Source organism: Palaemon carinicauda, chromosome 7 (genome assembly GCF_036898095.1).
Source record: "Palaemon carinicauda isolate YSFRI2023 chromosome 7, ASM3689809v2, whole genome shotgun sequence".
Taxonomy (NCBI): Eukaryota; Metazoa; Arthropoda; class Malacostraca; order Decapoda; family Palaemonidae; genus Palaemon; species Palaemon carinicauda.
The window spans coordinates 41099792-41126765 of NC_090731.1; the positions used below are offsets into that span (position 1 = coordinate 41099792).

The window sequence follows — 26974 nt, forward strand, 5'->3', positions numbered from 1 at the left end:
CAAGCTTAAGGCTGAGCGAAAGCCTTTCACTGCCGAGATAGAAAGGCGCATTTCTTCTCGCAGATACACGAGGAAGTCCGCTATTGCTGGAATAGTGGCATCGAGTGGAGAGATACCCCTTCCACGACACCAACCACAAAAGACTCTCCACTTTGCTTGGTAGACTCCCTCAGAGGACCTTCGCAGGTGCCGAGACATTCACTCCGCAACCTGTTGCGAAAAGCCTCTCTCCGCGAGGAGACGCTGGATAGTCTCCAGGCGTGAAGCCGAAGCGAGGCTACGGCCCTGTGAGGGACGCCGGAGTGGGGTTGTCTGAGAAGCTAGTGTCGTGGAGGAAGCTCCATTGGGAGTTCCGTCAGGAGTTGCAAAAGGTCCGGAAACCATTCCGCGTGATGCCATAGCGGAGCTACCAGAGTCATGGAACAGTTGACCAATAGTCTGGTCCTGTTGAGCACCCTTCTCATCAGACAGAATGGTGGGAAGGCGTACACGTCGATGTTGTCCCACCGTTGCTGGAAAGCATCTTGCCAGAGTGCCTTGGGGTCCGGGACTGGTGAGCAGTACAGGGGCAGCTTGAAGTTCAAGGCTGTCGCGAACAAGTCCACAGTCGGGGAACCCCACAAAGTCAGGACTTTGTTGGCTATCTGAGGATCCAAAGACCACTCGGTACTCACTATCTGCGAAGCCCTGCTCAGACTGTCGGCGAGCACATTCCTCTTGCCAGGAATGAAGCGAGCTGATATTGGTATCGAGTGGGTTTCGGTCCACCTCAGAGTCTCCACTGCAAGATGGGATAGCTGTTGCGAAAAAGTGCCTCCCTGCTTGTTGATATAAGCCACTACCGTGGTGTTGTCGCTCATCACCACCACGGAGTGACCCGCCAGGGACCGTTGGAACTGCTGAAGAGCCAGAAAGACGGCCTTCAATTCTAGCAGGTTGATGTGTAGGCACTTTTCTGATTCTGACCAAAGGCCTGAGGCCCTCTGGTTCAGAACGTGCGCCCCCCACCCTTCTTTCGACGCGTCCGAAAACAGAGTCAATTCCGGGGGGAGGACGAGAAGACTCACTCCCTTCCGCAGGTTCTCGTCGGCTAGCCACCATCGCAAGTCCGTCTGTTCCAGAGACCCCATTGGGATCCAAATGTCAGGGGAATCGGATCCTTGATTCCACCGGGACTTGAGCCGCCATTGAAGGGATCTCATTCTGAGGCGGCTGTTTGGAACCAGACGGGCCAGGGAGGATAGGTGGCCTAAGAGACGCAACCACGATTGGGCGGGGAGTTCTTTTCGCCTGAGGAAAGGTTCCGCCACCCTCCTCAGCCTTGCTATCCGGTCGTCTGATGGAAAGGCTTTGTGGAGATTGATGTCTATTAGCATGCCTAGATAAACCAGTCGTTGGGACGGCTGCAGAGAGGACTTCTCGAGGTTTACCACGATCCCCAGATCCTGCAAAGATCTAGAAGCCTGTCTCGGTGCCGGAGAAGGGTCGACTCCGAGTCTGCTAGGATCAGCCAATCGTCTAGGTAACGAAGGAGACGAATGCCGTTCCTGTGCGCCCAAGATGAAATCAGGGTGAACACTCTGGTGAACACCTGAGGAGCTGTGGAGAGACCGAAACACAGCACCTTGAACTGGTAGATCTTGTTGTCTAGGCAGAATCTCAGGTACGTCCTGGAAGACGGATGGATTGGGATCTGGAAGTACGCGTCCTTTAGATCCAGTGTACACATGAAGTCTTGTGGTCTCACCGCAAGTCTGACCGTGTCTGCTGTCTCCATGCTGAACCGGGTTTGTTTGACAATCCTGTTCAGAGCTGAGAGATCGATGACGGGTCTCCAGCCTCCAGTAGCCTTCTCTACAAGACAGAGTCGACTGAAGAAGCCTGGGGAGCCGTCCACGACCTCCTGGAGATCACCCTTCTCGAGCATGGTCTCGACTTCGGCCTGAAGGGCCAGCCCCTTTGCCGATCCCGTGGCATAGGAGCTCAACGACACTGGATTCGCTGTCAGGGGAGGTTGAGATGTTGTGAACGGGACGCGATAACCTTGGCCGATCACAGAGACCGTCCAAGAATCGGCCCTGTGTTGCTGCCACCTGCGGACGCAACGCTGAAGGCATCCCCCCACAGGTGGACATGCAGGGGGACTGCCACCCCTAGGGCTTGCGGCCGCGGCCGCCACCCCTAGGAGTCTTGCCTCCCCTGGAGGACTTACCGCCCCTCTTGACTTTGGCTGGAAAGGGCTGGGGCTTAGACACCACTTTCTTAGCTGCCGGTGCCTGTTTGGGAACCATACGAGGCTGTTGCTGCTGTTGTGGCGGGGCTGGAGGCTTATAGGGCCGAGTTGTAAGGGCCCTATGGAGGAGGGAGTCCGTGCTGGATTTCCTCCACCTCTCACCCGTTCGCTCCATGTCTTGAGGCTCAAACAGGCTCTCCCCCAGAAGGGAAGCATGTCGGAGCCTACACACATCTACGGCGGGGACCTTCGGATGGAATCTCTCGGACACAGCATCGCGACACTTCAACACCGAGTTGGCCCACAGGGTGGTAACCTGGTGCGCCAAAAACTCGATGGAGCGGGTGCCCGAGAGCAAGAAGGTCTCTAGGGCCTTCCTATTGGTCTCCTTGGACAAGTCCTCCGATCGCAATAGGATGCCCAGAGATCCTAGCCAGAAGTCCAGCCACGAAGTGGCCTGCATGGCACACTTAGCGACCTTCTCGTGGTTAAGGATCTCTGCCGCCGAGAACGACACCTGCCGGGCAGAGAGTTTCTCAAGGGGAACTCCCTTCGCCAGCTCCTCCACAGAGTGATGGAGAGGAAGAGCGAGGTTGTGCTCACCCAGGATCTCGAAATACCTCCTCTGCTGGAGGCGAGGAGGAGGGATGAGCTTGTTCCCGGCAGTGGAACGACTGGAGGAGGCAAGAAGTGCGAGCTGAGCGTTGGCCCTAGCCCTGGCACTCTTCAGCCCCCGAGACCAGGGCAGAGCTGCACTGGTCTTAGGGGCCTTCTGAACGTCAAACACTTCATCCAGAATCGTGTCTTTGCCTTCACGGGGGGGGGATGACTGGATCCGTAAGCCGGTTAAGTTGCCTTATCAGGCTTAGGACCTGCCAGAAGGCATGTTCGGATTCTTGCTGTTCTCCTCCCTGCAGGCTGGCAGCTAAGTCTCCTGCCCCAGGAATCTCTTCCTGGGGTGATACGTGGACATTCCCCTGGGTAGTCGTGGGTTCCTGACGAATCCTTGCAGAGGATTTAGGGACGGTCTTGGAATCCTTGGATTCCCTCATGGGAGGGATACAGGATCCCAACAACGAGGTTCGAGGGTCCCCTTCCTCACGAGACGATTCTCCTGCCTGAAGCGAAGTCTCCCCCCCTGGTGCCGAGGGGAAGACTACCGCCCCACTGGACTCACCTGAGGACAGAACGGCCTCGTCCACGGGAGAAGGAGAGAGTACTCGTGCAGGAGAAGGGACCTTCGCGACCGACCTCTTGGGAACCAACTTCGCCCTGGGGGAAGTCACCACGAAGTCCACTCCTCTCTTTCTCTTCAGCGTAGGAGAGACAGCCGTTGGTTTGTTACCCTGGCCGGCGAGTGCTGGTTTCATAACCCTCACTAACCCCCGTGCCAGAGGACCAAACCAAGTCTGCTGCTCCAAGGACACAGAGTCCGAAATCCTCGCTAAAAGGAAAGGGATCGGGCGATCCTTTGGAGTGGAAACGACGGTACCTGCCTGAAAAGAAGGTGGGGAAGAATGCTGTACTAACCTCTCCTCGTCCTGCACTACCAACCTGTGTTTGGATGGAGGTGATCCCGAGTGCCGTCTAGGAGCACGCGTTCCTGCTGCTACCACCGGCTGCGGAATTCTCCGCGAACGATGGTCGCGCGAGGGCGAATGGTCGCGCGAGGGCGAATGGTCGCGCGGGCGCGCAGGCGAGTGGTCGCGCGGGCGCGCGGCGCGAGCGGTCGCGCGGGCGCGTGGGTGGGCAGGTAAATGAACGCGTGTCCGAGGCGACGAACGCAAGCGTTGGCGCGACGGCGAGGGAACGCGCTGCTGCGTAGGTAAGGAAAATCACTGGCGATGTAGATCCACAGGCGATCATTGACGAGCTGGTGAGTGCAGTCGCTCAAGTTGGCGATGGCGCGATGTGGCATGTCGACACACTGGCGTGCAATGGTGAGCAGCATGCGCAGGTGAATGACCGCGTAATGGTAAGCGATGGCGAGCAGCATGCGCAGGTGAATGATCGCGTGATGGGGTGCGATGGTGATCAGCATCCGCAGGAGGACGATCGTGCAGGGGCGAGCGATGGCGAGCAGCATGCGCAGGAGGGCGATCGTGCAGGGGCGAGCGATGGCGAGCAGCATGCGCAGGTGGCCGATCGCGTGATGGGGTGCGATGGTGATCAGCATCCGCAGGAGGGCGATCGTGCAGGGGCGAGCTAGAAGCTGGCGAACCATGTTCCTTCAGGAGCGTTGGAGAACGTTGGCGCGCTAGCTGTCGCTGTTGAATAGGCGATACTAAGTTCGCCTGTGCGCGCTGGCAAGCAGGTGAACGCTGGCGAGGAGGTGAACGCTGGCGAGGAGGTAATCGCTGGCGCGTAGGTGATCGCTGGCGAGCTGGAGATCGCTGGCGAGCAGAAGGTCGACGCGTGTCATGTGAAAGGACAGGTGGCGCGGCGCGTTCACGAGCAGGAACTGGGAGATCGCTGGCGCGTTGGCGAACATGTGTTTTTGACACACGCGCAGCACGATGTTGCGTAGCCACAGGACCAGGCAGATGGTGAGCAGGGAGTTCAGCAGGAACTAAAGGGTGGTCAGAGACCGCAGGGCGATGGTCCTTAAATGAGCGCTGACACTCGGAAGAGAGCTGACGAGCAGGAGAGCGCTGGCGAGGGGGGCGAACATCAGGAGAGAGCCGACGAGCAGGTGAGCGTCGGCGAGCAGGAGATCGTCAACGAGCAGGAGAGCGCTGAAGATCAGGAGAGCGCTGGCGAGCAGGAGAGCGCTGGCGAGCAGGAGAGCGCTGGCGAGCAGGAGAGCACTGGCGAGCAGGAGAGCGCTTGTGCGCTAGCACTGCTCGCGTAAGGGAAGGATCCCTTAGCCCCGAAGGGACCGTTGCCCGTCGGGTGACGAGTTCTCCAGAAGGCGAAGATCTGGCAGGAGATGGTGAGCGGTCTGCAGAGAGGTTCAAGGAGGGTGGAGCTGTAGGTTGAGGCTGACGAGGAGAGTCCCCCCCGTAGGATGAAGACCCAAAAAGGCGCCTCTTAAAAGGGAGGCCCTTGTGGCGTAGCGGACGGTGAGCCTTACGACGGAGGCGGCCTCGGGGAAGATCGTCGAGACCATCGGTCCTCCGAAGGGGAGTCTCCGTTAAAGCACTTCCCTCAGAAGGAAGCTGAGCAGCAGCCGAGACCAAAGGACTCACTTCCCCCTTCGAAGGATGTACGGAGGGAGGAGGAGAGCCTTTAGCACCATCACCCGCAACAGCACCTGCGGCGGAAGGCCCAGCCACGTCGGAGGCCTCTGTCACCACGACGTCGACAATAGACAGAGGGTCTACCTCTGCTACCGCCGGAGACTGCTTAACAGCGGCCCCCAACGAGACAAGGTCAATAAGAGCGACCCTGGAGGGCAAGCCCTTAAGCCCCAGGGACGACTAAATCTGTAAAAGATCATCACTGGATAAGGCATTATCAATAACCTCCCCCGGAGGAGGAGGGGGAACCGCCTCGCTATGGGAGGCGACGCCCTCTCCCCCCACCGAAGGTCGGGAAACAGAACAAGGGCCTGCGCTCCCACTCGGCCGACTCTCCTTAGGAGGCTGACGAGGGGGAGCTTCGGAGGAAGTTTGGGCGGCGGAAGAAGAGTCCCGAGAACCTTCCTCCTTCAAGGCTAATCCCGGAGGAGAACGGTCTCTCTTGGACTTCTTCTTACGCCGACGGCCAAACCTCTCCCACTGGGAGGCAGACCACTCCCTGCACTAACGGCACATGTTCTCCTGGTCACACCGTCGGCCCCGACATTGAGGGCAGAGGGTGTGCGGATCCGTATTCACGTCCGACAAGAAAGTCCCACAAGGACGACCGGCAACTCCAGGGCATGTACGCATTGTAAAGAAATAACTGAAGGTCAACTTCCAACCAACACACACGCTGAAAAGAAAAAGCAGAAAATTAAAGGCTGTCACGAGGGCGATGAGCAGACACGTCTGATCACCGCCGAGCCAAAAGTGAAGTGAAGCAAGTCACCGGTGTGTGGAGGGAGGAGGGGTAGCAAGCTACCCTTCCCCACCCCCCGCTAACTAGCGCGAGGGTAATTAACACTCGTTAAAACTATTGGCTCGTCATTTCAGCTGTGCTAAAAGGTAAACCCACCCTCTGTAAATAGCGTGGTTTGTATTTCGGTTACGGAACAACTGCTAATTAGGGTACTTGATCTAGAAGGTCCCTCACTTACAAACATTCAGATACAATCATAAATCCAACTGAAAATAACAGAGATAAAGAAATACTGTAATAAAACAAGATATCGTTTAATACATTAAGCAAAATGACAAATTCGAAGATAATTTGTATTTTTCCTAACCATACAAACCTTAGCTATTTACAAAGGGTATTACTTTTAGCGCAGCTGAAATGACGAGCCAATAGTTTTTAACAAGGGTTAATTACCCCCGCGCTAGTTAGCGGGGGTGGGGAAGGGTAGCTTGCTACCCCTCTCCCCTCCACACACCGGTGACTTGCTTCACTTCACTTAGAGGTAGGACTTGACTTGGGGGTCAGGGATGGCGGGCACATATGTGTAAATAGCTAAGGTTTGTATGGTTAGGAAAAATATAAATTATCTTCGAATTTGTCATTTGTTCCGTAACCGAAATACAAACCACGCTATTTACAAAGGGTGACTTACCCCTTAGGAAGGGTGGAAAGTCCCCAGCCTTACTGACTTCGGCTTGCCCGGGGGCTCGATCCCTCAGTGAGCAGCACTAGAGAGAGGGAGCCCCTGTACCTCACAGGTTCCTAGCATCGCTAGGAACGAGTGGCCTACATAAGCAGTGTGAGGAGGAGAGTGTGACTCGTCCTATGAAGTTGACCTTGAGACCTTCAGATAGGAATTCTAGGATAGGACGTTCCCCATACCACCTCGTCAGGGTATGGGAGACGCAACAGTATTAAGCTTAATACTAGGAGCACAAAGAAGCATGGGTTACCTGCAGAGGTCGAGGTCAGCTATGCGAGGACCAGGATGCTGCTTCCCCAAGAGAGGGGAGAATGAAGAAAGAAGGAAGGGTCAGACATACTCTTTCATTCACGCAGACTAAGACCGGGTAACAACGCCCTCAACCTACTGCTACTTGTCCAAAAAGGAGCCTGAGGTTAGACCAGCTGTTGTGCAGCCACCACAGGGCCGATAGAGAACGTATCGTATCGTATCGTTTGACGCTTCCACACCCCAGCTTGAAGTACCTGCGTCACAGAGAAGTTTCTCTTGAAGGCCAGGGATGTAGCAATACCCCTGACATCGTGGGCCCGAGGGCGACGTGATGGAGGAGGGTCAGGATTCAGAGCATGGTGGATAACCCTTCGAATCCAAGCTGAGATGGTGATCCTGGTGACCCTCCTCTTTGTCCTGCCTGTGCTCACAAACAAAGCTCGCACATGAGGACGGACTGCAGCCGTTCTCTTCAAGTAGTACCTCAGACACCTCACTGGGCATAGTAGCAGCTGGTCTGGGTCGTTTGTTACAGAACGGAGACTCGTGATCCTGAAAGAGTCGAACCGAGGATCCGGCACTCCAGGATTCTGAGTCTTGGCCACAAACTCAGGAACGAACCTGAACGTTACCTCCCCCCACCCCCTTGAATGGGCGATGTCGTACGAGAGACCATGAAGTTCACTAACTCGCTTGGCCGAGGCCAAGGCGAGTAGGAAAGCCGTCTTCCAAGACAGGTGGCGATCGGAGGCCTGGCGTAATGGCTCGAAGGGAGGTCTCTTGAGAGACCTGAGGACGCGAACCACGTTCCAAGGAGGGGGTGTCACTTCCGACTGGGGGCAGGTAAGCTCATAGCTACGTATGAGTAAAGAGAGTTCTAGCGATGAAGAAATATCCACGCCCTTCAATCTGAAGGCCAAGCTTAAGGCTGAGCGATAGCCTTTCACTGCCGAAACAGAAAGGCGTATTTCTTCTCGCAGATACACGAGGAAGTCCGCTATTGCTGGAATAGTAGCATCGAGTGGAGAGATACCCCTTCCACGACACCTACCACAAAAGACTCTCCACTTCGCTTGGTAGACTCCCTCAGAGGACCTTCGCAGGTGCCGAGACATTCTCTCCGCAACCTGTTGCGAAAAGCCTCTCTCCGCGAGGAGACGCTGGATAGTCTCCAGGCGTGAAGCCGAAGCTAGGCTACGGCCCTGTGAGGGACAACGGAGTGGGGTTGTCTGAGAAGCTCGTGTCGTGGAGGAAGCTCCCTTGGGAGTTCCGTCAGGAGTTGCAGAAGGTCCGGAAACCATTCCGCGTGATGCCATAGCGGAGCTACTAGAGTCATGGAACATTTGACCGATAGTCTGGTCCTGTTGAGCACCCTTCTCATCAGACAGAATGGTGGGAAGGCGTACACGTCGATGTTGTCCCACCGTTGCTGGAAAGCATCTTGCCAGAGTGCCTTGGGGTCCGGGACTGGTGAGCAGTACAGGGGCAGCTTGAAGTTCAAGGCTGTCGCGAACAAGTCCACCGTCGGGGAACCCCACAAAGTCAGGACTTTGTTGGCTATCTGAGGATCCAAAGACCACTCGGTACTCACTATCTGCGAAGCCCTGCTCAGACTGTCGGCGAGCACATTCCTCTTGCCAGGAATGAAGCGAGCTGATAGTGTTATCGAGTGGGATTCGGTCCACCTCAGAGTATCTACTGCAAGATGGGATAGCTGTTGCGAAAAAGTGCCTCCCTGCTTGTTGATATAAGCCACTACCGTGGTGTTGTCGCTCATCACCACCACGGAGTGACCCGCCAGGAACCGTTGGAACTGTTGAAGGGCCAGAAAGACGGCCTTCAATTCTAGCAGGTTGATGTGTAGGCACTTTTCTGATTCTGACCAAAGGCCTGAGGCCCTCTGGTTCAGAACGTGCGCCCCCCACCCTTCTTTTGACGCGTCCGAAAACAGAGTCAATTCCGGGGGGAGGACGAGAAGACTCACTCCCTTCCGCAGGTTCTCGTCGGTCAGCCACCACCGCAAGTCCGTCTGTTCCAGAGACCCCATTGGGATCAGAATGTCCGGGGAATCGGATCCTTGATTCCACCGGGACTTGAGCCGCCATTGAAGGGATCTCATTCTGAGGCGGCTGTTTGGAACCAGACGGGCCAGGGAGGATAGGTGGCCTAAGAGACGCAACCACGATTGGGCGGGGAGTTCTTTTCTCCTGAGGAAAGGTTCCGCCACCCTCCTCAGCCTTGCTATCCGGTCGTCTGATGGAAAGGCTTTGTGGAGATTGGTGTCTATTAGCATGCCTAGATAAACCAGTCGTTGGGACGGCTGCAGAGAGGACTTCTCGAGGTTTACCACGATCCCCAGATCCTGGCAAAGATCTAGAAGCCTGTCTCGGTGCCGGAGAAGGGTCGACTCCGAGTCTGCTAGGATCAGCCAATCGTCTAGGTAACGAAGGAGACGAATGCCGTTCCTGTGTGCCCAAGTCGAAATCAGGGTGAACACTCTGGTGAACACCTGGGGAGCTGTGGAGAGACCGAAACACAGCACCTTGAACTGGTAGATCTTGTTGTCTAGGCAGAATCTCAGGTACGTCCTGGAAGACGGATGGATTGGGATCTGGAAGTACGCATCCTTTAGATCCAGTGTACACATGAAGTCTTGTGGTCTCACCGCAAGTCTGACCGTGTCTGCTGTCTCCATGCTGAACCTGGTTTGTTTGACAATCCTGTTCAGAGCCGAGAGATCGATGACGGGTCTCCAGCCTCCAGTAGCCTTCTTTACAAGAAAGAGTCGACTGAAGAAGCCTGGAGAGCCGTCCACGACCTCCTGGAGAGCACCCTTCTCGAACATGGTCTCGACTTCGGCCTGAAGGGCCAGCCCCTTTGCTGATCCCATGGCATAGGAGCTCAACGACACTGGATTCGCTGTCAGGGGAGGTTGAGATGACGTGAACGGGACGCGATAACCTTGGCCGATCACCGAGACCGTCCAAGCATCGGCCCCGTGTTGCTGCCACCTGCGGACGCAACGCTGAAGGCATCCCCCCACAGGTGGACACGCAGGGGGACTGCCACCCCTAGGGCTTGCGGCCGCGGCCGCCACCCCTAGGAGTCTTGCCTCCCCAGGAGGACTTACCGCCCCTCTTGACTTTGGCTGGAAAGGGCTGGGGCTTAGACACCACTTTCTTAGCTGCCGGTGCCTGTTTGGGAGCCTTATGAGGCTGTTGCTGCTGTTGTGGCGGGGCTGGAGGCTTATAGGGCCGAGTTGTAAGGGCCCTGTGGAGGAGGGAGTCCGTGCTGGATTTCCTCCACCTCTCAGCCGTTCACTCCAAGTCTTGAGGCTCAAACAGGCTCTCCCCCAGGAGGGAAGCATGTCGGAGCCTACACACATCCACGGCGGGGACCTTCGGATGGAATCTCTCGGACACAGCATCGCGACGCTTCAACACAGAGTTGGCCCACAGGGTGGTAACCTGGTGCGCCAAAAACTCGATGGAGCGGGTGCCCGAGAGCAAGAAGGTCTCTAGGGCCTTCCTATTGGTCTCCTTGGACAAGTCCTCCGATCGCAATAGGATGCCCAGAGATCCTAGCCAGAAGTCCAGCCACGAAGTGGCCTGCATGGCACACTTAGCGACCTTCTCGTGGTTAAGGATCTCCGCCGCCGAGAACGACACCTGCCGGGCAGAGAGTTTCTCCAGGGGAACTCCCTTCGCCAGCTCCTCCACAGAGTGATGGAGAGGAAGAGCGAGGTTGTGCTCACCCAGGATCTCGAAATACCTCCTCTGCTGAAGGCGAGGAGGAGGGATAAGCTTGTTCCCGGTAGTGGAACGACTGGAGGAGGCAAGAAGTGCGAGCTGAGCGTTGGCCCTAGCTCTGGCACTCTTCAGCCCCCAAAACCAGGGCAGAGCTGCACTGGTCTTAGGGGCCTTCCGAACGTCAAACACTTCATCCAGAATCGTGTCTTTGCCTTCACGGGGGGCGATGACTGGATCCGTAAGTCTGTTAAGTGTCCTTATCAGGCTTAGGACCTGCCAGAAGGCATGTTCGGACTCTTGCTGTTCTCCTCCCTGCGGGCTGGCAGCTAAGTCTCCTGCCCCAGGAATCTCTTCCTGGGGTGACACGTGGACATTCCCTTGGGTAGTCTTGGGTTCCTGACGAATCCTTGCAGAGGATTTAGGGACGGTCTTGGAATCCTTGGGTTCCCTCATGGGAGGGATACAGGATCCCAACAACGAGGTTCGAGGGTCCCCTTCCTCACGAGACGATTCTCCTGCCTGAAGCGAAGTCTCCCCCCCTGGTGCCGAGGGAAAGACTACCGCCCCACTGGACTCACCTGAGGACGGAAAGGCCTCGTCCACGGGAGAAGGAGAGAGTACTCGTGCAGGAGAAGGGACCCTCGAGACCGACCTCTGGGGAACCAACTTCGCCCTAGGGGAAGTCACCACGAAGTCCACTCCTCTCTTTCTCTTCAGCGTAGGAGAGACAGCCACTGGTTTGTCACCCTGGCCGGCGAGTGCTGGTTTCATAACCTTCACTAACACCCGTGCCAGCGGACCAAACCAAGTCTGCTGCTCCAAGGACACAGAGTCCTAAATCCTCGCTAAAGAGAAAGGGATCGGGCGATCCTTTGGAGTGGACACGACGGTACCTGCCTGAAAAGAAGGTGGGGAAGAATGCTGTACTGACCTGTCTTCATTCTGCACTACCAACCTGTGCTTGGATGGAGGTGATCCCGAGTGCCGTCTAGGAGCACGCGTCCCTGCTGCTACCACCGGCTGTGGAATTCGCCGCGAACGATGGTCGCGCGAGGGCAAATGGTCGCGCGGGAGTGCGGGCGAGCGATCGCGCGGGCGCGCAGGTGGATGATCGCGCGGGCGCACAGGCGAGCGGTCGCACGGGCACACAGGCGAGCGGTCGCACGGGCGCACAGGCGAGCGGTCGCGCGGTCGCGCGGGCGCGCAGGCGAGCGATCGCGCGGGCGCGCAGGCGAGTGGGCGCGAGGGTGGGCAGGTGAATGAACACGTGTCCGAGGCGACGAATGCAAGCGTTGGCGCTACGGCGAGGGATCGTGCTGCCGCGTAGGTGAGGAAGATTGCTGGCGATGTCGCGATGTGGTATGTCGACGCACTGGTGTGCGATGGCGAGCAGCATGTGCAGGTGAATGATCGCGTGATAGGGTGCGATGGTGATCAGCATCCGTAGGAGGGCGATCGTTCAGGGTTGTGCGATGAGGAGCAGCATGCGTAAGCGGGCGATCGTTCAGGGTTGTGCGATGGCGAGCAGCATGCGCAGGTGAATGATCGCGTGATAGGGTGCGATGGTGATCAGCATCCGCAAGAGGGCGATCGTTCAGGGTTGTGCGATGAGGAGCAGCATGCGTAAGCGGGCGATCGTTCAGGGTTGTGCGATGGCGAGCAGCATGCGCAGGTGAATGATCGCGTGATGGGGTGCGATGGTGATCAGCATCCGCAGGAGGGTCGTGCAATGGCGAGCGATGGCGAGCGGCATATGCAGGCGGGCGATCGCGCGATGGCGAGCTAGAAGCTGGCGAACCATGTTCCTTCAGGAGCGTTGGCGAACGTCGGTGCGTTCGTTGTCGCTGTTGAATAGGCGATACTAAGATCGCCTGTGCGCGCTGGCAAGCAGGTGAACGCTGGCGAGGAGGTAATCACTGGCGTGTAGGTGATCGCTGGCGAGCTGGTGATCGCTGGCGAGCAGAAGGTCGACGCGTGTCCTGTGAGAGGACAGCTGGTGCGGCGCGTTCACGAGCAGGAACGGGAAGATCGCTGGCGCGTTGGCGAACATGTGTTTCTGACACACGCGCAGCACGATGTTGCGTAGCCACAGGACCAGGCAGATGTGAGCAGGGAGTTCAGCAGGAACTAAAGGGTGGTCAGAGACCGCAGGGCGATGGTCCTCAAATGAGCGCTGACGCTCGAAAGAGAGCTGACGAGCAGGAGAGCGCTGGCGAGGGGGGCGAACATCAGGAGAGAGCCGACGAGCAGGTGAGCGTCGGCGAGCAGGAGAGTCTTGGCGAGCAGGAGATCGTCGACGAGCAGGAGATCGCTGGCGAGCAGGAGATCGCTGGCGAGCAGGAGATCGCTGGGGAGCAGGTGAGCCCTGGCGTAGAGGGCGGTGAGCCTTACGGCGGAGGCGGCCTCGGGGGAGATCGTCGGGACCATCGGTCCTCCGAAGGGGAGTCTCCGTCAAAACACTTCCCTCAGAAGGAAGCTGGGCAGCAGTCGAGACCGAAGGACTCACTTCCCCCTTCGAAGGATGCACGGAAGGAGGAGAGCCTTTAGCACCATCACCAGCAACAGCACCTGCGTCGGAAGGCCCAGCCACGTCGGAGGCCTCTGTCACCACGACGTCGACAATAGACAGAGGGTCTACCTCCGCTACCACCGGCGACTGTTTAACAGCGGCCCTCAACGAGACAAGGTCAATAAGAGCGACCCTGGAGGGCAAGCCCTTAAGCCCCAGGGACGACCAAATCTGTAAAAGATCATCACTGGATAAGGCATTATTATCAATAACCTCCCCCGGAGGAGGAGGGGGAACCGCCTCGCTATGGGAGGCGACGCCCTCTCCCCCCACCGAAGGTAGGGAAACAGAACAAGGGCCTGCGCTCCCACTCGGACGACTCTCCTTAGGAGGCTGACGAGGGGGAGCTTCGGAGGAGGTTTGGGCGGCGGAAGAAGAGTCCCGAGAACCTTCCTCCTTCAAGGCTAACCCCGGAGGAGAACGGTCTCTCTTGGACTTCTTCTTACGCCGACGGCCAAACCTCTCCCACTGGGAGGCAGACCACTCCCTGCACTCACGGCACATGTTATCCTGGTCGCACCGTCGGCCCCGACATTGAGGGCAGAGGGTGTGAGGATCCGCAATAACGTCCGACATGAAAGTCCCACAAGGACGGCCGGCAACTCCAGGGCATGTACGCATAGTAAATAAAAGAAAATAACTGAAGGTCAACTTCCAACCAATCACACAAGCTGAAAAGAAAAAGCAGAAAATTAAAGGCTGTCACGAAGGCGATGAACAGACACATCTGATCACCGCCGAGCCAAAAGTGAAGTGAAGCAAGTCACTGGTGTGTGGAGGGGGGAGGGGTAGCAAGCTACCCTTCCCCACCCCCCGCTAACTAGCGCGGGGGTAATTAACCCTCGTTAAAAACTATTGGCTCGTCATTTCAGCTGCGCTAAAAGTAATACCCTTTGTAAATAGCGTGGTTTGTATTTCGGTTACGGAACAAACAACATTTGTATTAACCTGATATCTATTTCATATGAAACCAAATTATTTTTTGACCTTTGTTGCTGGATATCATAGGCATGGGTTTCAGGTTAGGCCTACTGCAGGACAAAATTTAACAATTTTAAGTTGAGAACCAACTATACATGGGAATATATTTCTAAGCCACGGGCAGGATAGATTATAGTTACTATAGACTAATTTGACGAGACTACAATCACAAATCTGGAATCTCAAGGTTTTAGCTAAAGATGATTCATTTTCCAAGGAGAGGGGGGAACTCACTAAAAAACCATTTGCCTTCAGGAATCCAATTTGTTTAGTGTGCTAAAATGTGAAGTGAATGTTGGAAAACAATTCTTTCAATAAGTAAATGCAAGGATAAAAAAGTCTGTTTTTTCGTTGAGAGGAACTTATCAATACACAAGCTGTTCAAGCTACAATATTAAAAATAACTTAAAGATAAGATTTCTTAGTACAAGCCAAAATCACCGAAAGTAAATTGATAAAATAACTAAAATAAAGCCATTCAAAGGTTAAGAATAAAAATCTTTGGATAATTATTTAAAAAAAAACAGAAAATGAAATCTTGTGTTGAACCCAATACAAAGTCAAGAATAACAGAAAATGAAATCTTGTGTTGAACCCAATACAAAGTCAAGAATAACAATCTATCTATTTACCAAAGCACTTCCCCAATTTTGGGGGCTAGCATACATCAAACAAAGGAACAAAATAGGACCTTTCCTCTCTCAGCTCCTCCCAGCCTGACGAGGGATTCAGCCGAGATATTTTTATTCTCCAACCATTTGATATCCTGTATGATATCGATGATAAATTAAAACTAACATCTCAAATCTTTTACTTACTCTATATAATTAATGGGGACATAACTTTGCAGATCATCTACAACAATTAGTGAAGGAAGATCCCCTCGAGGCATCAAATGTAATGAAGCCAAGTATCCTTGAAGCTCAATTGTTGATGTTGCGTACCTTGTAAAGATAAGAATAAAATAGAATCGTAAGCAATGAATTACACCTGTGATTTTGCAATAATATTGATCTCCAAGTTTTAGATTAGGTCCTCGACCTATAAACTTTAATGGGTTCCTAGAAGCTGTTTGTAAGTCAAATTTTATTAAATTTTGCCCTAGGGTCGGCCTAAACTGAATCCCATGCCTATGGTTTCCAGCTAGAAAAGTTAATCCTTTTACCCCCAATGGACGTACTGGTACGTTTCACAAAACTCCTCCCTTTAGCCCATGGACGTACCGGTCCGTTTCACAAAACTCCTCCCTCTAGCCCCAAGGACGTACTGGTGCGTTTCACAAAACTCCTCCCTTTAGCCCCATGGACATACTGGTACGTTTCACAAAACTCATCCCTTTAGCCCCATGGACGTACCGGTACGTTTAAAAAAACTCCTCCCTTTAGCCTCATGGACGTACCGGTACGTTTCACAAAACTCATCCCTTTAGCCCCATGGACGTACCGGTACGTTTCACAAAACTCATCCCTTTAGCCCCATGGACGTACTGGTAAGTCCTTGCAAAAAACTGCTATCTCCCTTTTTTTCATATTTTTTATAACTTTATGAGAAACTTCAGGCATTTTCCAAAAGAATGAGACCAACCTGACCTCTCTATGATGAAAATTAAGGCTGTTAGAGCAATTTAAAAAAAACATATAGCAAAATGCGCTTGAAAACGATAACGCCTGGGGGTTAAGGGTTGGAAAGTTCCAAATAGCTTGGGGGTAAAAGGGTTAACAAATACATTGGTTTCATATGAAATAAATATCAGGTTATTGCAAATGTTGTTTTGCTTACTATATTAAAAAAATATATTGCTTTATTACAGTATCTATCTATCTTATCTTTGTTATTTTCAATTGTAAAAACAAGTTCAATATTTTTTTATTCTAATACAGCTACAGCACTTATAAAGAACCCTTATTTCTGATCTTCATGAATTCTAGACACCCAATTATTAACTCTAAAGGATATTATCTTCTGGCTGCTATAACACTACATCCAATCCACAGAAGAAGGTTTCAGGCATCCCAGAGTTTTATTTCTTTGTATTCTCGCTATTATCTTTTCTTACTCATCAACTTTATTAAATCATGAGTTTAAACTGCTATGTAGTTAGGGAAAGATAATTACTAGTTTTGGCTACATCCCCTACTCTTCCATCTGTAGAGTTTGACTAAGGTTTATTCAATAAAATTAATCTCCTCATAATAATTCTAATTAATAATGATTTTAATAATAATAATAATAATGATAACAATAATAATAATAATAACAATAATAATAATAATAACAATAATAATAATAATAACAATAATAATAATAATAACAATAATAATCAATAATCATTTTAATAGCTTTAATATTAATGATACATACAAACAAAATTTGGGTGATTGGCCAATTGAAAATCCAAAATGGCCACTAAATCAAATGACAGAATTTTATGTTTTACTTAGATCCTAGTCTTAATTATTTTATCGTCGAACTTAATACCAATTAATTACTGTACAGTGGTACCTCTACATACGAATTTAATCCGTTCCAGAACCAACTTCGGATGTAGAAAATGTTCGGATGTAGAAATGTTATTTTCATTAGTAAAATAAATTTTTGAATATACTTACTCGATGATCATGTAGCTGTCAACTCCGTTGCCCGACAGAAATCTAAGGTCGGGATACGCCAGCGATCGCTATACAGGTGGGGGTGTACACAACAGCGCCATCTGTGAGTAGGTACTCAAGTACTTCTTGTCAACAAGAACTCAATTTTCTCCTCGGTCCACTGGTTCTCTATGGGGAGGAAGGGAGGGTCCTTAAATTCATGATCATCGGGTAAGTATATTCAAAAATTTATTTTACTAATGAAAATAACATTTTTCAATATTAATCTTACCCGATGATCATGTAGCTGATTCACACCCAGGGTGGTGGGTGGAGACCAGCATACATGTTAACATTAGAAGCTAAGTATCCCGTATTTCATTTTAGCAGTTATTCAAAATAACAAACATAAAATAAATAAGTACCTGGTAAGGAAGTCGACTTGAACTATTACTCTGCCTTTTTTAAGTACGTCTTCCTTACTGAGCCTAGCGGTCCCCTTAGGATGCTGAACGACTCCTAGGTGCTGAAGTATGAAGGGCTGCAACCCATACTAAACGACCTCATCACAACCTCTAATCTAGGCGCTTCTCAAGAAAGAATTTGACCACCCCCCAAATCAACCAGGATGCGGAAGGCTTCTTAGCCTTCCGTACAACCCAAAAAACAACAATAAAAAGTATTTCAAGAGAAAGATTAAAAAGGTTATGGGATTATGGGAATGTAGTGGCTGAGCCCTCACCTACTACTGCACTCGCTGCTACGAATGGTCCCAGGGTGTAGCAGTTCTCGTAAAGAGACTGGACATCTTTGAGATAGAATGATGCGAACACTGACTTGCTTCTCCAATAGGTTGCATCCATAACACTCTGCAGAGAACGGTTCTGTTTGAAGGCCACTGAAGTAGCGACAGCTCTAACTTCATGTGTCCTTACCTTCAGCAAAGCAAGGTCTTCTTCCTTCAGATGAGAATGTGCCTCTCTAATCAGAAGCCTGATGTAGTAAGAAACTGCGTTCTTAGACATCGGTAGAGCAGGCTTCTTGATAGAACACCATAAAGCTTCTGATTGTCCTCGTAATGGCTTTGTCCGTCTTAAATAGTACTTAAGAGCTCTTACTGGGCAAAGTACTCTCTCTAGTTCGTTCCCCACCAAGTTGGACAGGCTTGGGATCTCGAACGACTTGGGCCAAGGACGGGAAGGAAGCTCGTTTTTAGCCAAAAAACCGAGCTGCAAGGAACATGTAGCCGTTTCAGATGTAAAACCTATGTTCCTGCTGAAGGCATGGATCTCACTGACTCTTTTAGCTGTTGCTAAGCAAACGAGGAAAAGAGTCTTTAACGTGAGATCCTTAAAAGAGGCTGATTGAAGCGGTTCGAATCTTGATGACATCAGGAACCTTAAAACCACGTCTAGGTTCCAGCCTGGTGTGGACAACCGACGTTCCTTTGAGGTCTCAAAAGACCTAAGGAGGTCCTGTAGATCTTTGTTGGTGGAAAGATCCAAGCCTCTGTGGCGGAAGACCGCTGCCAACATACTCCTGTAACCCTTGATCGTAGGAGCTGATAGGGATCTTACATTCCTTAGATGTAACAGAAAGTCAGCTATCTGTGTTACAGAGGTACTGGTTGAGGAAACTGCATTCGCCTTGCACCAGCTTCGGAAGACTTCCCATTTTGACTGATAGACTCTGAGAGTGGATGTCCTCCTTGCTCTGGCAATCGCTCTGGCTGCCTCCTTCGAAAAGCCTCTAGCTCTTGAGAGTCTTTCGATAGTCTGAAGGCAGTCAGACGAAGAGCGTGGAGGCTTGGGTGTACCTTCTTTACGTGAGGCTGACGCAGAAGGTCCACTCTTAGAGGAAGAGTCCTGGAAACGTCCACTAGCCATTGCAGTACCTCGGTGAACCATTCTCTCGCAGGCCAGAGGGGAGCAACCAACGTCAACCGTGTCCCTTCGTGAGAGGCGAACTTCTGAAGTACCCTGTTGACAATCTTGAATGGAGGGAACGCATACAGGTCTAGATGGGACCAATCCAGCAGAAAGGCATTCACGTGAATTGCTGCTGGGTCTGGAATCGGAGAACAATACATCGGGAGCCTCTTGGTCATCGAGGTAGCGAATAGATCTATGGTGGGCTGACCCCACAGGGCCCATAGTCTGCTGCAAACATTCTTGTGAAGGGTCCACTCTGTGGGGATGACCTGACCCTTCCGGCTGAGGCGATCTGCCATGACATTCATGTCGCCCTGAATGAACCTCGTTACCAGCGAAAGCTTTCGATCTTTTGACCAAATGAGGAGGTCCCTTGCGATCTCGAACAACTTCCTCGAATGAGTCCCTCCTTGCTTGGAGATGTAAGCCAAGGCTGTGGTGTTGTCGGAGTTCACCTCCACCACCTTGTTTAGCTGGAGGGACTTGAAGTTTATCAAGGCCAGATGAACTGCCAACAGCTCCTTGCAATTGATGTGAAGTGTCCTTTGCTCCTGATTCCACGTGCCCGAGCATTCCTGTCCGTCCAGTGTCGCACCCCAGCCCGTGTCCGATGCGTCCGAGAAGAGACGGTGGTCGGGGGTCTGAACAGCCAATGGTAGACCTTCCTTGAGAAGAATGCTGTTCTTCCACCACGTCAGTGTAGACCTCATCTCTTCGGAAACAGGCACTGAGACCGCCTCTAGCGTCATGTCCTTTCTCCAGTGAGCAGCTAGATGATACTGAAGGGGGCGGAGGTGGAGTCTCCCTAACTCGATGAACTGGGCCAGCGATGAAAGTGTCCCTGTTAGACTCATCCACTGCCTGACTGAACATCGGTTCCTTCTCAGCATGCTCTGGATGCATTCTAGGGCTTGATTGATCCTTGGGGCCGACGGAAAAGCCCGAAAAGCTCGACTCTGAATCTCCCTACCTGGATAGACAATGGTCTGGGATGGGACGAGTTGGGACTTCTCTATATTGACCAGGAGGCCCAATTCCTTGGTCAGATCCATAGTCCATCTGAGATTCTCCAGACAGCGACGACTTGACGGAGCTCTTAAAAGCCAGTCGTCCAAATAGAGGGAGGCTCTGATGTCTGCCAAGTGAAGGAATTTGGCAATATTCCTCATCAGTCTGGTAAACACAAGAGGTGCCGTGCTTAGGCCAAAGCACAGGGCTTGGAACTGGTACACAACCTTTCCAAAGACGAACCTTAGGAAACGTTGGGAGTCTGGATGGATGGGGACGTGAAAGTATGCGTCTTTCAGGTCTAACGAGACCATCCAGTCCTCCTTCCTGACCGATGCTAGGACCGACTTCGTCGTCTCCATCGTGAACGTCTGCTTGGTGACAAAAGCATTGAGAGCACTGACGTCCAGCACCGGTCTCCAACCTCCTGTCTTCTTCGCTACCAGGAAGAGACGGTTGTAGAAGCCCGGGGATTGATGGTCCCGGACTATGACTACCGCTCCGTTTTGTAGCAAGAGCGACACCTCTTGTTGCAACGCTAGCCTCTTGTCCTTCTCCTTGTAGTTGGGAGAGAGGTTGATGGGAGATGTAGCTAGAGGGGGACTGCGGCAGAACGGAATTCTGTACCCCTCCTTTAGCCACTTCACAGACTGAGCGTCTGCACCTCTGCTCTCCCAAGCTTGCCAGAAGTTCTTGAGTCTGGCTCCCACTGCTGTCTGGAGAGGAAGGCAGTCAGATCCTGCCTTTTGCGGACTTGGAACCCTTCTTGGATTTGCCACGGTGACTGTCGGCACGGGTTCCTCCTCTGCTGGAGGTTCTGCCACGAAAGGGCGGGATGAACCTAGTTGCTGGTGTGTCTACTGCTGCAGGACGGAAAGGTCTAGGCACGGAAGGTAAGGTTTTAGCCTTACGTGCGGAAGAAGCCATCAGATCATGGGTATCCTTCTGGATAAGCGAGGCAGCCATCCCCTTGATCAGCTCTTCTGGAAACAGACACTTGGAGAGAGGAGCAAACAACAACTCCGACTTCTGGAAAGGAGTGATACCAGACGACAAGAAGGAGCAAAGATGTTCTCTCTTCTTAAGCACTCCCGACACGTACGAAGCCGCAAGTTCACCAGACCCATCCCGAATGGCTTAGTCCATGCTAGACATGATCAGCATGGCAGAGTCCTTATCCGAAGGGGAAGTCTTTCTGCTTAACGCTCCCAAACACCAATCGAGGAAGTTGAAGATCTCAAAAGCACGAAAGACTCCCTTCAACAGATGATTCATGTCAGAAAAGGACCAGCAGATCTTCGATCGTCTCATAGCCAGCCTGCGGGGAGAGTCAACCAGACTTGAGAAGTCGCCCTGGGCAGAGGCAGGAACTCCCAAGCCGGGTTCCTCTCCCGTGGCATACCAGACGCTCGACTTGGAAGCAAGCTTGGTAGGCGGAAAGATGAAAGCAGTCTTTCCCAGTTGCTTCTTGGACTGCAACCACTCTCCCATAACCCTCAAAGCTCTCTTGGAAGAGCGTGCGAGGACAAGCTTGGTGAAGGCAGGAGCAGCAGACTGCATGCCCAGAGCAAACTCGGAGGGAGGAGAGCGAGGGGTTGCAGACACAAACTGTTCTGGATACAAGTCCCTGAACAAGGCAAGGACTTTACGAAAGTCTAAGGAGGGAGGCGTAGACTTGGGCCCTTCAAAGTCGGAGTGCGGTTCATCTAAATGTGCAGCTTCGTCATCCGATACTCCATCATCCGAAAGCTGAGTAGGAAGTGGCAAAGGTGGAGCAGAAAGCTGAACGGCTGAATCCGGCAGCACGGGTGCATGCGTAGCTGCTGCGGATCCAACATCATGCCGCTGCTGGTCAGTCTGCGAGCTGGCAACAACAAAAGCAGAGTGCTGGTGCGTGGGAGGGGTTGCCGTGGGTTGCGGAGCATGCCGCATAGTGTCGGAACACGGCAGCTCTACAGCACCTTCCCACTGCTGATGCGGTAGCTCCCGCATGTCAACGGATGGTGCAGCAAGAACATGCGTCTGGCAGGGTGGACTGCGCATCGGTGGTGGAGCTCTCACAGGTGGAGTGTGGGAGCAGGCAGCCGCAGTATCTGCTGAGCGCACAACCGTGGCAGGTTGTAGGTTAACAGGTGCAGTGTCAACCTTCTCAGCATGATACTCTTGCATGAATGCAGCAAGCTGAGACTGCATAGTCTGCAGCATGGACCACTTAGGGTCTACCGTGGTTGGAGCAGCAACAGACGGAGCAGTAGCCTGTTGTGGAACCACTCTACCTCTCTTGGGAGGTGTGCAGTCATCGGAAGACTGCGGCGAGTCGGAACTGACCCAGTGGCTACACCTGGGCCGTTGGACTCGCTCGGAAGGGACCTTACGCTTGAGAGGTCGTGAGACCTTGGTCCATCGTTTCCTCCTTGAAACTTCTTCCACAGACGAGGAATGATAGGGCTCATTCGTCTGTTTGTGGATGGGACGATCTCTGACAGATACATCCGCAACCACTGAGGGTACATCCGTACGCTGATCAAGGCCTGCCGAAACCTTTGGTCCTTCGACATTGCTTCTCCCCTGGGCTTGGGAGCTTGCAAGAGGTCCCGGACTGGGAGGACGACTGGCACGAACAGATGTACCCTCATGCGCAACACTGACACTGACACTTTTCACTTCACTTGCACTAACAACACTTCCCACTGCACTTTTCGCTTTCAGCTCTTTGACATCTGCCAAAAGCTGATTACGGTCATTAGCCAATGACTCCACTCTGTCACCGAGAGCCTGAATGGCACGCATCATATCCGCCATGGATGGTTGAGCACTAGTAGCAGGGTCGGGAGTCACCACTACAGGGGAAGGAAAAGGTTGAGGGGCATGGGGAGAGGAAAAATCCACAGAGCGAGAAGAACTCCTCCTGATTCTATCCTTCTCTAGCCTACGTGCATTTTTAAGGAATTGGTTAAAATTGAATTCCGAAAGCCCAGCGCATTCCTCACATCGATCTTCCAATTGACAGGATTTACCCCTACAATTGGAACAAACGGTGTGAGGATCTATGGAGGCCTTCGGAAGATGCCTAGTACAAGCCCTAACACTACACTGCCTGTACTTAGGGACTTGAGACTGGTCAGACATCTTGAATTGTAGAAATAGTCAAGGGGGGATTCCAAAACCTAGCAAAGTTCGTTAACAATTAATCCAAATTAATTCCAAAAGCTTGCTAAGCTAATGATAAAGCTTCCTGAATAGCGAAGGCTAAAATCTAGAGCGAATACATCACCAAAATCGTGAAAAACAACTCCAGAATCAACAGCGTATCCAAGTAGGTATTGCCGGTGGCACGACAGAGGAAAAATTGAGTTCTTGTTGACAAGAAGTACTTGAGTACCTACTCACAGATGGCGCTGTTGTGTACACCCCCACCTGTATAGCGATCGCTGGCGTATCCCGACCTTAGATTTCTGTCGGGCAACGGAGTTGACAGCTACATGATCATCGGGTAAGATTACTATTGAAAAACGAATTTTCCCATAAGAATACATGGTAATTCATTTAATTCGTTCCTCAGCCTAAAAACCCATAATAAATCCTTAATAAATGGCTACATATAATTACACATTACAAAAACATTACTGCATAATATGTAAGAAGCATGTAAAAAAGATAATTATAAAGAAATAATAAATAAAAAATGTGTTTTATTGGCACTTTACCTTAGAGACAGGCCAACGCAGGTTTAGGATTTGCTACGCCGGAGACGGACGATCGGCGAGAAGGTAGACATGGTGTTAACATGTTCTTTAAATAAATTCTCTCTCTCTCTCTCTCTCTCTCTCTCTCTCTCTCTCTCTCTCTCTCTCTCTCTCTCTCTCTTGTTCTTCTTCACTGTTAGTGTTAGAGACGTCTATTATTTTTTTCTGAGAGAGAGAGAGAGAGAGATTAAACAAAAATGAGAGATTAAACAAAAATGAGAGATTAAACAAAAATGAGAGATTAAACAAAAATGTGTTGTGTACATATGATTTTTAACAGCGTTAACGAGTTGAAAGACAGTTAAATGTAACTAAAAAAACAATATCAGCGAATCTGAATTTCTTTATTAACTAAAACAAATATTGATACAAACACACTCGTGTGTGTATGCGCAAACACACACACACGCACGAGGAGACACGATCGGCGAGGAGGTAGAGATGGTGACTGCGATAACATACCGTAACTTACACTACGGAAATTTTAATCTAACTTAGCTTATTTATTTTATTTTTATTTTTATATTTCATATTTTTTAAATTTATTTTCTTTTGATTTTTTATTTTCATCACTTTCAGTGACGAGTTACGGTATGTTATCGCAGTCACCATCTCTACCTCCTCCCCGACCGTCTCTCTTACAGCGCAGCAATTCCTGTTTTAGTTAATAAAGGAATTCAGATTAGCTGTTATTACTTTTTTAGTTACATTTAATTGTTTTTCAACTCGTTGACGCTGTTAAAAATCATATGTACTCTAAACACATTTTTGTTTAATCTCTCTCTCTCTCTCTCTCTCTCTCTCTCTCTCTCTCTCTCGGAAAAAAAATATTAGACGTATCTAACACTATAACAGCGAAGAAGAGAGAGAGAGAGAGAGAGAGAGAGAGAGAGAGAGAGAGAGAGAGAGAGAGAGAGAGAGAGAGAGAGAGAGAGAGATTTTATTTAAAGAACATGTTAATGCTATGTTTAGAGAGAAACAGAAAAAGAGAGAAGTCTTATTTAAAAGAGCTTGTTAATGCTATCATGGTTTTCTTTGCTTCACTTTTTCTTTCTTTCTGTTCATCACGCTAGCCCTTCTCACAAATGATCGTTGCCAACAATCTCTTTGTCCTTTATCCCTATCAACAAAAAGCGTTCTATCTCTTCCAGGGTATTGCTAAGATGTCTTGTAATAATGGTGATCCCCTTCGATGGTTATTTGCTTTAATGGCTGCCTTCACCTTGATGATCCTCGAGATAATAGGCCTATTCCAGCCATATTGTTTAGCCATACAGTATCACTCACATGCACACTGCTCTCATGTTTTTCTATAATTTCTTGCTTCAATTCTAATGAAAGAATTGCGTTCTTCCTGTACTGAAACTTAGCTTCTTAGGCACCATGATTATCGTCGTCGGCGCCCACTCGTGTCCGAGTATTGGGTTCTGTTGTTAGCCATCAGCCTCCTTTCTATGGGGTGGGTGCTTATGCCTGATGTGGCTGTTAAGTCCTAGTCTGTGGTGGAAGAGTCGCGGACAGTGTTCACAAGGGAGGGTAGGTGGTGGGCGGGGCTGTTCTAATCGCTCTCTCCTTCTTCTCCTCCTAGCCTCCTCATTTTGTCTCCTCCTCTCCTCGAAGTCCACGGTGCCATGGTGTACTGTACTCCTCCAGGTTTTCCTGTCCCTGGCTGTTTCTTCCCATGAGGAAGGATCGATGTCAGTTAGAGCCAGGGTGCGCTTTAGTTGGTCTTTATAGCGCATTTTCGGGGCTCCTCGTGGTCTGGTGCCCTGGGTCAGTTCTCCGTAGAATATTTTCTTTGGGAGCCTAGATGGCTCCATCCTATGCACGTGTCCTAGCCAGCGGAGGCGGTGGCGGATGATGGTGGCCTCCACGCTGGACAGCGAGGCACGTTCTAAGACTTCAATGTTGGTGGTGTGGCTCTCCCAGGGGATTTTCAAGATCTACCTTAGTTTCATTTGTTGGAAGCGTTCTAGGTTTTTAAGATCGTTACTATATAGCGTCCATGTTTCACATGCATACAGGAGCGTGGAGAGGACTACTGCCCTGAACACCATTATTTTGGTGGTCATTGTCAGTGCGTGGTTGTTAAATACGCGGCGGTTGAGTCAGCCAAAGGCAGAGTGGGCTGCCCTGATCCTGTTCTCCACGTCCTTTTTGCTTGTGGGAGCTGATGTTAGGATGCTCCCTAGGTAGGAGAACTGGTCCACCTGTTCTAACGGTTGGTCATTCACTGTGGTATTGAAGTTGGGGAGCATCAGTCCTGGTGGATGTTGGACGAGGGTCTTGGTTTTGTCTGAGTTGACTTGCATGCCAAAGCGTTCGTAGGCAGAGTTGTATGCATCAGCTAACGACTGCAGGTCCTCTGCCGTCTGACCTGGGGTGGCATTGTCGTCAGCATACTGCAGTTCTCGCACTGCACACAAGGTGGTCTTGGTTCTGGCGCGGAGTCTAGCGAGGTTGAAAGCGCCTCCATCCATGCGGAAACGTAGGTCGACTGAGGGTGTGTCTGGGGGAATCTCGTTGAGCATTGCTGCGGTGTATAGCGAGAAACACGTCGGGGCCAGAACACAGCCCTGCTTCAGGCCGCCGTTGATGGGGAATGGGTCTGAAAGAGAGTTCTGGTGGCAGACTCTCCCAACCATTCCGTCATGGAGGGCACGCACCAGCTTGACAAAATCGGGTGGGCAGCCATATCTTTTGAGGACAGCCCACATGGCAGGTCGAGGTACTTTGTCGAAGGCCTTTTTCAAATTCCAGAAGATTGAACATTATGGGCTGCTGTTGTTCGAGGCTCTTCTCTTGTAGTTGTCGCGCACAGAAGATCATGTCTATGGTCCCGCGGGAAGGTCGAAAGCCGCACTGGGACTCTGGCAAGACGTCTTCTGCGAGAATAAGGAGGCGGTCAAGGAGAATCCGAGCGAAAATCTTACTCGCGATGCTTAGTAGTGATATTCCCCGGTAGTTGTTACAGTTCTCCCTGTCTCCCTTCTTGAAGATGGTAGTGATGTTTGCATCGCGGAAGTCACTGGGGGGGGGTCTTGGTCTCCCATATTTTCAGTATAAGGAGCATCAAACGGTTCCTCAAGCCGGGGCCACCGTGAGTGAGGAGCTCCAACGGGATGTTGTCTGGGCCTGGGGCTTTGCCGGGCTTCATGCGCTGCAGGGCCTTGTTGAAGTCATGGATGGAGGGT

At 51.5% G+C, this 26974-nt stretch overlaps 1 protein-coding gene across 5 annotated transcripts in view; it reads right to left on the reverse strand.

The window, feature by feature from the left end:
- The window catches only part of LOC137643560 (uncharacterized), an 81800-nt gene that overhangs the window by 37653 nt on the left and 17173 nt on the right, over nucleotides 1-26974 (reverse strand). For 4 of the 5 annotated variants that reach the window (XM_068376293.1, XM_068376291.1, XM_068376290.1 and 1 more), the window contains exon 4: nucleotides 15326-15451. The exons of the other annotated variant lie outside the window; for it this stretch is intronic. In XM_068376293.1, coding sequence (XP_068232394.1) covers nucleotides 15326-15451 — 126 coding nt within the window. The remainder of the gene's footprint in view (nucleotides 1-15325; nucleotides 15452-26974) is intronic. 5 annotated transcript variants of the gene reach the window in all.